The following is a 13,057-nucleotide window of genomic DNA, read 5'->3' on the forward strand; positions in this document are numbered from 1 at the left end:
GTAAATTTTAATCCTTCAATTGTCGCGCTTTATTATACTTTATTTAATAAAAAAAATATAGTATAACTTAATTTTCGATATTTTTACTTTATAAATGAGTCTCGGAGTTATAATAAATGATAGAAGGGCATTCGCGTGATTGGAAATCATAATTGCAATGATTGTACCATTAGATTGATTGTATTTCTGGACAAAATTGTAAAATACTCTTTTAAACTGAATTAGTAAATATGTCATTGTGACAAAGCAATGACAAGATTTCATCAAAGATAAGTGAATAGATAAGATATATATTGTATATTTCACTGATCTTCACTCACATTTTTTTTTTGTTTTATTTATTATCGAAAAATCACCCACTTCCATGATTTGAGTCTTCTAATTATCAATAAGATTTTACTATTCTCAATACTGTACTTATAACTCATACCACTGCTTATCAATGATAATACACTAATTCCATTTAAGAGAATACTTATTTAAACGATCATTATTGTGCATTATTAAATTCTACCACTAATAAAAATAAGATTTTCATAGAAATTTAATGAAATATTATATTATGTAATTAATGCAATTTATTATGTGATTCACATTTAATATCGAGCGGTGTTGGCAATCCGCACGCGGCTTTATAGGAATCGTCGCCCGTTCAGCACGCCCTTTCGCTTTCGATCGATAATAATTATTCACGTAAATTCAGGCATAAGCGCGCGCATATGAGAGGCAGGTACAAGCCGGAAGAGGGAGAAAGAGGGAAGAAGGGCGGAATAGCCGAGCCTGCTTGGTTAAATACTCGTAATGACGTCTCGTAATTGCATCGCAAAGTTTCCAGGGAAACTGTAATTATCGTACGAGCTCACTTCCAACAATATCTTCAGACCCCGACGGCCTGTAATCGACGGGACGCCCCAAACCTGAAGAAAGGAAAGCCGCTTTTCCGGAGTATTTTTCCAGACGGACGAGGACGGCGTTATCTCGAATCAAAAAAAGGATCGAGGGCTTCATAATGGAATCCCTTCGGATAGAGAGAGAGAGAGAGAGAGAGAGAGAGAGAGAGAGAGAGAATGAAAAGAAGAGAAAAAAAGAGATGCTTAAAAGTGCGTCATTTGAAATTTTCTCTAATCCCTGCTCCAATTAAATCAATTAGCGCTGACAAGAAGATTGTTTAATTCTCTTCATTTATATATACGCCACGATTCTTTTGTGTATACTTTACTTTATAATCGCCCTTTTTAATCGCAGACTGCTTTTTTAAATACTAGCATTTATTTTAAAGTTGATAAATGTTCATATTGTATATTCCATTATAGTTATTTTAAATCTTCTAACTTTATTTTTATGAATTTTACAATATTAATAAATTATATTAGCATCTCAGATTATAAGAACGATAATAACGATTATTTAAGTAAAAATAATGCAAGCTTATTTACGTTAATTAGTTTCTTTTGTAATTCTATTTTGTTGTAATTATCGTCTGTAAAATCAATGAAAATTGAAGAAAAAATGATGATTATACATTTTAACATTAAAAATATAATTTTGCGTTTTTTATATAATTAAAGATTAAGAATCTTCATATTTCTCAGATTTTCCAAAAATTTCTGAAGTGATCGAAGTGATTATATTATTTTAACGGCGATTAAAAAAAGAATCGATTGCTTAGAAGATACAATTTTGATTAATAAACAGGCATTTTCGTTTGAAGCGAACGTCGACCGTTCGCTTATATCGATGATTACTCAAAGATTCGTTGGGCTGCGATGTCGATTTGAATAATTTATTCGAACGATCAACCGTATTAATATTCATTATTCGGTCAATCATTGTCACTTAGATAATTATCTGCGTAAACATTCATTATTCAGCTAAACGGATGCGTTTGGCGATTGATTCAGTACTCGGCATATGCCAAAGCTATTCAAACATTTCTATCAGCAGCAACGCTGATATATACAGCAACAGTCGTGATTTGTGATCTAGAGATGACTAAACTTGGGCTCTGTTGGAAAGATAATCATCCTGGAGCCATCGCTCGTAATGTCCGTACAATATCATGTGGCTACGTTTTAAGCTATCAGTTTTAAAAATAATCGCTCTCTTCGATTACTTGTAATAAATTTATATTAGTTATTTAAAGTCTTCTGATAATTAAATAATGCATATACATACATTAATGTATATGCATACATACATACATACATATATATACATATATATATATATATATATCGAATTTGAGATCGATTACAAATAATTCACTTACCCCGCTAAAAGTTTTGACATTATGAAGGGCATTTTGCGCTGCCAAAGCTGCTTTTCTGGTATAAAAAGTTACGAAGCAACATCCTGTAACAAAAAAATTAAAAATTACAAGTAATTAAGTATTTGCATAATATTAAACTAGTTGATTATTATTTCACTAGTCAAAAATAATAGAATTATTCTCCACGTAAACTATATATTATTTCTTCCTCTAATCATGGCTATTTATAGCCTTTTATTAGACGATTTATTTCGGAACAAAAAATTTGCTTTGGTTATGGCCGGACTAATTTGTCAAAAAAATTTTTCGTCCATTTATTTAATTGTATCCTGCTGCAAGAAAAAGATACGCACAATTATTAAACCGCTATCTACTTACTTTCTGGCATTAAACGAATGAAAAGATCTACAGTTATCATAGTCGATGTAACTATCAACAAGAAACTATACGATAGACACGAATAGCCGCGGAGTTTACACCGCCGATGACAGGTTTCGCTATGGGAGAGATCGAAAGGGAAAGAGTGAAGTCGGTTCTAGGGGACCTCATCAAGAGTCTTCCGTATCTCCCGGTTGTCGAGGCTGGACGCTATCCAAGCTTTAACCGGTCGATAGTTACGAGTTGCCAAAAGTTTGATACGCCGTTCTATCGCCGACCCCGTCCCTTTCTCGACTAGCACCGTGTACCGATCCCTGTTCTTCTTCGGGATCTCTAACGTCCCAGATGAATCGTTAGTTCGTCTAGAGTCGGAATAAAGATGGCCGAATTCTTTATCGAACAAAAACAGAAAGATAGAAGCTCTGCTAAATGTTCTGTATAATGTATGAGTAATATATAAATCTATGACTCGACTTGCGAAATGGTTTTGTAGAAAGAATTGGCAACAAACGGAGAATCTGTACGAATAAAGATATGTGAAGAAAATGGGGTACACTAAGGATTTATAGAGTGAAAACCATATGAAATCAAAGATTTATTAATTTAACTAATTTGATTTTAAGTCTTAATAAAAATACAAAGCTGTCGAATTATAAAGAGTGTATACGCACACAATTCAATATTATCAAAGAAATACTATAATATCAATAATTTATTGAATAATATTAACTAAAATTTGCAAAAATTATATATGAAAATCTGAATAAATCTGAATAGAAATCTATAAACCAGATATATTTAGAGCCTTGTGCATTATGTTTAATTATCATACCGAGAGAATTTCGCTACTACTGCGATTAGATTTTCCAAATATAACATATGCTCCGGGATTCTCTTTGTGCTAAGTAAACAACAGATAATTAAGGTGTCGTGAACGTGGAGTTAGTGGTACCGCAAGTTAATAACGGTCAGGTTCAATTAACAGGTTTCCTATTTACGATGTGTAGGAAATTATGATAAACCTGTAACGTAGCGCCGAGCACAGAGAGTGTAATTATAATGCGATCGCGGTAATAGTTTCGGTGTAACAAGCCTTCCAATTACTCGACGAAATCCCAATATTCCGCAATGTTTTGTTTGGCAACGCAATATTCAATATCGCACTGACTAACGCATGGTTTCGCGATGAATATATAATTGCGAATCGTGCTACTTGATACGTAGCAAAAGGTCCGGAATGTTAGTGGGGAGGAGGACCCGACGTATTAAGCTTATCTAATTAAAAAAGGAGTTCGCTCCTAAGGCATAAATTGCATATAACATTTCGTTTTTGATCCCTACGTAATTTGAGATTGCGCAGAGAAAATTATTAATAGAGAGATTATTAACATGGGGATAATTTTACAAAGAAGTTATAAATAAAAGATAAAAATATAAAGACAGGCAAATATTAGAAAATATATATCTAATATTTCTGAAACATTTCACGTATTTGCTTCTTTAAGATGAATTAAAACAATACATATTAAAAACTAAAGAAATTAATAAGAACTAATTTTTAATTGTTTGCTTGAAGATAGTTTAAAGATTCACGAATCAAGATTATCGTATTCTGAATAAAATAAATAAAATAAATTTTCCTCACGTGCATTTATCAAGACAAGCGACATTCTTAACATATTGCCGGCAAGCTTCCGTAAATTACGGCAAGAAGACGCAGCTGGGAGCCGGGAAATTATGTTCCAGCGAGTAAATAATCTTAAAGCATCATCGCTCGATAGATCCTTAAATCACTGTCTATAAACTGCTCTCGCACATCTTTTCGCCACCCGCCGACCAAGCTGTTTTAATGCTCGTGTTTACAAATGATCTTATTTATCGAGGTACTGACGTCAATTCCCGTTTGTTTTCATATTCTTGTAAATTATTCCATCTCTTATCACTCTAAACTAATTTTAAGAAGATACGAATAATAGATTTTTTTGGTGGTTACAAAAATTAACAGATTTCGACGAAAAAAAATAAAAAATTACATGTTTTTAATTTATTTAAAGTTCGTCTATGTTCTCATTTATCTTGTTTTTACATTATTCAATAATATATATTTCGATTATGTCGTGTGTTTGTCGATCAAAATTATAGTTTGAAATTGCTTTGGATTTAACTTGAGCTGGCTGTCATAACGATACTAGATAAGGAAAGAAGATAATACAATATATCTATATTGTCGACACATAAAACAAACATGAAAGAAAATACTATAGCATTATATGTGTGTTTGTGAGAAAGGACAAGATAACTTTGATAACATGTTCGATCCGAAGCAAATGAGATGCAGTATAATTGCAATTGCTCCACACACGTGTTGTAGACAAATTGAGATTAATAATTAATAAGTAAATTATTAAGCTGCGCGATAGGATCCTCGGGTATTCCCAAGCGCAACTGCAACACAGTCCGAATGGCGATAGTTGCCACACGACTGCGTCGTGTCGTAAACCGGTGTAATTTCCTAAACTAGTTTGGAACGGCATGTTTTTAGCCAGAGTAACAGCTTCGTCGGTCATTCTACACAAGCAAGACTTAGTCGAAGAAAGGTGATGCCGTTAAATCGATATATTAATTTAATATCTCCGAACAACGGGTGCGCCAATAAAAAAATTATGTGCGACACAACTTTAGACATCATTATCTTAAGTATGTCACAATTACTATGTATCAAACGATTACTAGTCTATTACATATTGATATTTTTGAATCAGAAAACAGAGAATATACCAAATTTAAATTTTATATATATATATATATCTCTAATATTTTTATTCGTATTATTAGAAGGTAAAGTTTGATATAAAAAATGTGTAATTTTATGCAATATTATTGCACAGAAAATAATTACGGAATAGCTTGTTTAACATCAATCATGTAATACACGCGAGCAGGAGAGAATTATTCATAGCATTAAACGAAACGATAATTGTTAGCATTAGTACTGATGCCAACAAGATATAGATTGTAAACCAATGGTTCAAATCAATTTATATCGTTTATCTCTCTCAACAATGAGGATAACTCGGAATAGTGATACGCGAATAATACCGAAACGGAAAATTAGCTCGAATTTTATACCAAGGTGCAAGAAAATACTCGTTTTTCGCGATTGCGGTTGGAAAAAAATTTTAAGAAACGGCAAGATGCAACGTGGAAAAAAAGGAGCAAAATCCTACGATTTACTTAAATAAACTGGTCGTCGTCGTTATAAGCGAAAAGAACGAATTTAATTTGAACCTCGAATTACGCCGTCTGCAAAAATCACGGTATACGAACGAACAGACCAATACGAGAATGTCCACCATTAGGAATTCCCAATTCAGATCATAATTATTGCTAATTGGACTGTGGATTATGCCCGTACGATACGTGGTGCGTTAAACGCTCGTCGTTCGAGGCGCGAATTATGCGTCGCATGCTTTATATACGTATTTCCGACAGCTCGAAAGAGCGCCCGAAAAGCTGCACGATGTACGAAGAATTATGCGCGAAAGAGAAATTCTTTCGAATAATCCAGAGATCTCGTTTGTACTCGTTGGAAGCTAAAGACGCTCTATCTCTGAGGAATTAAATTTCACATTCGAAAGTTTTAATAAAAAACCATTAAATACAAAAAAATACACTGTATAAAAAATTGATTGAAATTTCAAAGAAAGCGTCTGCAGCTTTTTTGCAGACACAACGTCTGAATTTTTAGACAGAATGCTGTCTGAATTATCAGACACATTCTTCTGAATTTTGAGAAAAACGATTTTGATAATTAAGACAGATTGAAATTTTTTTCAGACACCCAGATCTGAAAATTCAGACAAAAACATCTGAATTCTTAGAAAAGTTTTTACAGTGTACTATCTCTCTGTAATATCTCTTTTAATTGTTAGCGAAAGGAGGACACGCCAAAAGCGATCAATCGACGAATCGATCGATCGATAGGCGATCGGAAACGATGCGCTATCCCATGAGATCGCAACTAGTACCTCGGACGCGTGATTAGCGTCCGCGGGGAAATCTATCACGGACATGGATGCGAGCTAATGCCCGATCTTCGTTAGAAATCCCGCGTGCCTTTCCGCGCCAGTTTCGCCTCGCATGATCCGAATCAATATCGCTCCTCTAAGATTGTCGGTGATCGTCGCCAATGGGAGGTATCTCCAATTACGGCGAATTTGAGTTCTCGTTAATAATACGACCGCTGGCGGAATTTTTTTTGTCGCAGTCGCGGAACGGACTCGATTCTATCGATGAGAATGCGGAACGTGAGATCGTCCGATGATACCGCCATACGATAGTACTGTCCTGTTTCCTTTCGAAGCGGAGTATTTCGAATCGCGCGTAAGAAGAGAGCACAGGACGAAGTGCTGAATCGGTCAATTATGTCGTCGTGTTCAGCCGCCGTTGGTCGACCATAGCGGATAAATCGGAATAGCCATCGGATTCTCCCTCGTGAAAATACACGGACAGTGGTAGTTAATTTCATGAAACTTGGAAGGACATAAATTTTCACATTATAAGAAAAAAAGGTATCGAGCAGAGTATTTTTCCGCATGTAGAGGAGTTTTCCGTTAGAGAGAAAGAAAGAGAGAGAATCGCAGACTATTGTTTGAATTAATAAATTGAGACAATTAATCAATTGAAGAAAGATAACGATCAGATTTTTGTCCAGTAAATACAATATATGTTTTAAAATGATTGAAGAATCTGCAGAACGAGGCAACAGAGCAATATTTCTTGGATATTTTTTCTACATATATATAATACATATGAATATATTTAATAACATTATTTAGAAAAATCTCATAATTATTATATTTATTTTTTTTTTTCGTATAATATCAATATAATATCAATTTTGTAATTCTATTTTATTGTTTAATCGAATAGCCAATGCTCTTTGAGAACTTTTAAAAGCTTCGTAGAGAGTCGGGATCAATTATATTATATATATTGACTGGTTGAATCAATAACTTGTTAATTATCTTTCAATTAATTTTAATTAACATTCCTTGTATGCGTGCATGACAATAATTCGTAATATTCGATAAATTCTAATGTAACCAACCGAGAAATGATTGCGAGGAAAATTTGACGTGAAAACTTTGAAACGAAATTTTGAAATGAAATTTTGAATGCTTCGTTGCTTTAAATAAAACTTTTCCGTAGTTACAGGGCAGATATAAGTTTCGATAGAATGCGTGGTTTATAATATGCAAGGTATTCTGGCGCGCATATACTGAGCACGCTCGAGAATAAAAACGGAATCGTGTTGATCATGGTATGCGTATGTCGAGCATGGTATACGTTATGCGTGGTATTTATTCAGCACAGGCCAAATACGAGTAGCTTTAAATATTTTTGTTTGCGCATTCGTTACATAATTTTCAGAGGATTGAAGCCGTGTAATCGGATCTCATGAATTTGCCTCTTTACCGTGATTTGTTTTTCAATTTACGGCAAATGTCCACGGTAAAACATTGTAAACATCATTGTAAATAGAGACGGAATGTTTTTCTTTTTAATGGAGAAATATTTTCTAATTTGACAGTGTATTTCAAATAAAACTTGTCAAGTTTTCGAGAGTTTTCAAGTTTTTAATTTATCTTAGAATTAGTATTTACGTTCAATCATACGTAATGAATAATATACTCTGAATATTATCTGAATATAAATAGAAAAATGACACGTATTGTACGTTTAATTTAATATATCAAAAATAGTTTTCGTATCGCACGCGTGTACCAAACGAGCTGATCAAATATCGCTCTCCAAAGTTCATTCAAGAGTCTTTGCCAACATGCGTATAAATCGGGTTTAACGAACAAAGATAAGACTGAATTATATCCGCGATTGTGCCTACAGAATGCTTGACCTTTGATATCAAGGGGGCGTCTCTGCGAGGTGCAAACAGCAGGAGCGATACCCCGGTATTTCGTTGGGCACAGGTGTATGGGTGCGATCGAGGGTGCACCTCAAGCCGCAGCGCTACCTTTGACCGATCAAGCAACGTAAATTCTGTGATTAGACCGAGAACAAAGCCGAGTGTCTCTAAGGAACCCAGCTCGATCACAACCGCAGCATCAAGACGATCAAATTTGGATCGAAGATGGAGAATGAGAATCCTTTGCGATACGAAATTTTTGAAAGTCTTTCCAAGACTTTCTGTCTCTTTCTTTCTCTCTCTTTTTCTTGCATTGTATTCTCCTGCATAAGAAATGTAATATTGTCAGATTTGATTTGCAAGATCAAATGGAGATGTTGCTTCCAAAATGTTTATCATGGTCGTCAATGTTTGTGAAACACGTCGCTTATAATTGTTTTGTGTATCACTTTACATCTCTTACATCGACTGCGTCTCTTAAACTAAAATTTGCTGCAACGTACCGTAAAAATAAATCTTGCAAAAAAGGCAACGTAAGGTAAACAATCTTTTATAAATAAAATAAACCATAAACATTATTTATAATTGATTATCGTCACCGTCTCGTCTTGTTAATTAACATGATTTTAATCATCGTAAAGATGAAAACAGGAAACATCGAGCATTTGGCTTATAATAATCTTCATTTGTCGAATACTTTATTCGCAAATTTTCAGAAGTATAGAACGTACTTTATTGCAATCACCTAAGCATTGATTTCGCATTCGAAAGAAGAAAGTTCCTCGTTTATTATACGTATTGTAATAAACTTCCAATTTCCACGCTGAAGAGGTAGTTTTGTCGAGATCGGTATCGATTTGCGGTGTTCGATTTAAGAATCAATCGAGATTTTGAGAGAATCTAGTTCTTGTTACCACGTTACGATTTGTATTGTCGATCGTGAAAACTATCTGAGAGAACGTTCCGATAGTGGAAACGATGTAGTTACGTAAAAGGACGCGACCAGATATATATATATATATATATATAGAGAGAGAGAGAGAGAGAGAGAGAGAGAGCAGAGCGGAGATCATCTCGGCAAATCCGAGATCTGCAATTTCTCGGCAATCCTAGAAGTGCAACCGCGAGCAACGAAAAATTGCAAAACTTGAACGAAAATATCGGATATTGTCGAACGATGCGCGCGGAAAATCTAAAACGGATACGAATATCTTCTCCCACGCGCGCGTCCAAACTTAAGTTAAGCGGAAGTAAATCGGGAAAATAGAATAACGAGCGAGAAGTTCGGAAAAGTTTTCTAACAACTTCCCGACTGGGTTAATAATTACGCGCTGATAAGCTAAACTTACGAGTGCGGGCGCTATATAAACGCAGAGAATTATTTTCTTTTTATATAACAATACTATCTGTATGAGATATTGTTTTAAAAATAATTCTACCTATCTTCAAAACTCCTATCTTTCTCAATTATTTTCATAAATTATCTATAATTCTCATTTTAATCACTCGATAGAGTGCATTTTTTAGATTTTATCAATTTAAGAGATATTTGACCTCGCGCATTATGTAAATGTTACATAATAATTGTGTACATGATTATTTGTTGCAATGTCTCTGTGAAAAGTACAATGTAAGTTGATTGCATTTTTTTAAATAAACGGCTACATGCAATGTTTTTCATAAATTACATCTCGCCTCGTTAGCCGTGCGCCAGTTGTGTTCTGATGGTGCAAAATCGGGCAAATCGAGGCAATCAGGTGCATCACGTGGGATTTGCGGAGTCGTACGTGTAGAGGACACAACTCCCGCGAGACTTTTTGTGTATCCGACCTGCTCGAGAAACGCGAGGCTCTTTTTGCTGTGAGATTACATACGCGCCGCAACATGCGGGGATACGTATACAAACGTGTGAATGTATATATGCATATATAGGGTGTACTCTGAAGTTTCTCCTCTATACATAGTATAGATGTTAAATAATATCATAATTCGGAGTTGTAATATCTATCCAACTGATATGATTTTATTCATAAACTCAATTTTTTGTAAAAATAATGAAGCGTACAATAGCGAAAATATTTTTTTTTTTTTTCAAAAAAATATCAAAATTGATTGCAAACGGTGCTTTTATATAATCGTGGATTTTTTTATAACAGAAAAATTATCGATAATAGATGTTGCTCTAGATCTCTGAAAATTGCGATTCATTTATTCTTAAAATATCGATGCATTCTATTGATAATGATAAAATTATATTTGTTACATTAAATTATTATTGGAGCGCAACAAATCTTTCCTTTGTACAAAGATTATGATTTTTAATCATTGATACCGAAAAACTACATATGTTTAATAAAATACATGCATCCGTTATATAAAATTTACGAATCTATATCCAATACGTATAGAATGAATCCTTTTAATAAAAATATTCATAAAAAGGAAAATAAATGGCCGTGATTATTTGTAATATTTCATCGAACGTCTGTTAACATAGTAATTTAATTTAAAAGCGCGTATCTAAATTCTGCATTCTCGATACGTTTTTTTTCGCCGGATGGTATCGCGATATACTTTTATGTATTCGCCATTGATATTCCGGCCGCGTAAAAGATGGTTTTCTCCCACAAGATAATATCCCTCGCAAAGATCCGCTTCGGCCATTTTCCACTCTGTTTCCTCGCACAGTAGCCTGCTCGTGTCCATTCGTGCGCTTCACCATTACTTGGGAGAGCTAGCCTATGCTGATAAGATTCCTATTTGTCGCTAAACTTATTGCGATAAACCGGCCGATTGTTTTACCGTTTGAATAATTTCGCGATTGCTCGAAATCGATAACGTTTCGTATATTACTGATATCGACTCGATAAACTCCTGCACTATTGTATTACAAAACATATCCGGGACAAAGTAGAAACCAATACGATGTAGCGAAGTGCTGAAAAATGGCTAGCGACGCTGCAGATCTTTGAGAGCTTAATTTAGCGGCTAGCTTGAATCTCCGAAAATATAGTGGTCACAATTTTTCCCTAGCCTTTATCAGCCTTTATCATTTTTGTCGTATATACTAACTACTCTAGTTGATATAAGCCTGGATTCCCTGAGATTTTACCAAATCTACATGGATTTCTCGTATCATTCTATAATAAAGATAGTAATTGTGTTGCAATTGATTATATAGATTTGCAATTATTATCTTTTACCTGCTTAATCTTTAATGATATTAATATCTTTGATACGAAAAGAAGCAGGTTGTTGTGCGACAAAGTTAAAGCATCTCTCAGGATTACAACTTGAATCGATCAGTTCGAAAGTCGCTGTAAGTACCGAGAGATAAGCAGCAAAATAAATTCTTAAAGCTTAAAGTTTGTGCGGTTGTGGGGAAAAGACACGGATCTCGTAACCGCTATCTAGGTATTTATTTTCGAAAACAACATTTATGCTAGTATTAGAAAGCTGAAGCTAGATTCAATCGCGCTTTCATGCCGTCAGCGTTCGAATGCGTCCCAATTGGCATAATGATTTTTAGTAAGGAAGAAATCGAGAAAGCACGTTTCGCAAAATACAGAGACATAGTACGAATCGATCCCAGAAAATCTTCCTGGTGCGCTTCCTAATATGGTATACGCGTGTATTTCGATTTCTGGACCGCAGAGGAAATTAATGGCGAGATTTCCCACAAGGACGAACGGGCGGTCGAGCGGAGCGAATAATCCAAATTGCTAGCAGCCAGTTAGTTAGTCGGCGCTTCCACTAATCTCGACGATATTAATTCGCACGCGCGTGCGGACACGTGTACGCGTACGCCGTTCCGCTCCGGATCCTGCTGCAAAGATTCTGCGGGCAAGTAGTGCGGGTAGATGTTAAGGTGGACGGCTGGCGGGACCGTGATGATCAAGTGTGTAGTATAATAAACGGATCTGTCGACGTCAACGCCAGAAGGGGCCAGGAAGCAGGTGTCCCGTTCGTCCTCCGAAAGCAGGGACGCAGCGAATGAAGTCGCGTGTTAAGATGTTTAGGATAATTGCGCGTTAATCGTGTCTAAACGTCGCGGGATGGATAAAATAAGAGAAGAAAAATAAATAAAAAAAGTTGAATAATAACGATAAATATTTCTTTCAAAGGCCAGTAAGAAAAAACAATGCAAATCAAAGAAATTAATTTAATGAAGATTCTGTTAAATGATGCTAGCTTATATAAAATGACCAAAAAGTGTTATTCGTAATTATTTAACATCCTTTGGGAATTATTTTATAATTACTTGATTTATTTAAAAATTTTTTAAAACCTTCATTGTTTGATATATACATATATATGAAAAAAAATAAAAATGATCTTTAATGCTTAAAGGATAAAAATAGATAATCAGCGGATATTAGCTTGTCATTTTTTATATGCATAAATATAAATATTCTTATAGATTAATATCATTAATATATTAACGTATTAACATATAATACTTGTTTTTGTTTTTTAATATTTTC

At 34.5% G+C, this 13,057-nt stretch overlaps 1 protein-coding gene across 30 annotated transcripts in view; it reads right to left on the reverse strand.

Moving 5' to 3' along the window:
• The window catches only part of LOC138941526 (CUGBP Elav-like family member 1), a 495,676-nt gene that overhangs the window by 99,353 nt on the left and 383,266 nt on the right, over positions 1-13,057 (reverse strand). For all 30 annotated transcript variants that reach the window (XM_070311285.1, XM_070311298.1, XM_070311293.1 and 27 more), the window contains one exon: positions 2,270-2,352. In XM_070311285.1, coding sequence (XP_070167386.1) covers positions 2,270-2,352 — 83 coding nt within the window. The remainder of the gene's footprint in view (positions 1-2,269; positions 2,353-13,057) is intronic.

The sequence above is a fragment of the Polyergus mexicanus genome, unplaced genomic scaffold (assembly GCF_030449975.1).
Source record: "Polyergus mexicanus isolate NDT 795.1 unplaced genomic scaffold, iyPolMexi1.0 SCAF_19, whole genome shotgun sequence".
Classification (NCBI taxonomy): domain Eukaryota; kingdom Metazoa; phylum Arthropoda; class Insecta; order Hymenoptera; family Formicidae; genus Polyergus; species Polyergus mexicanus.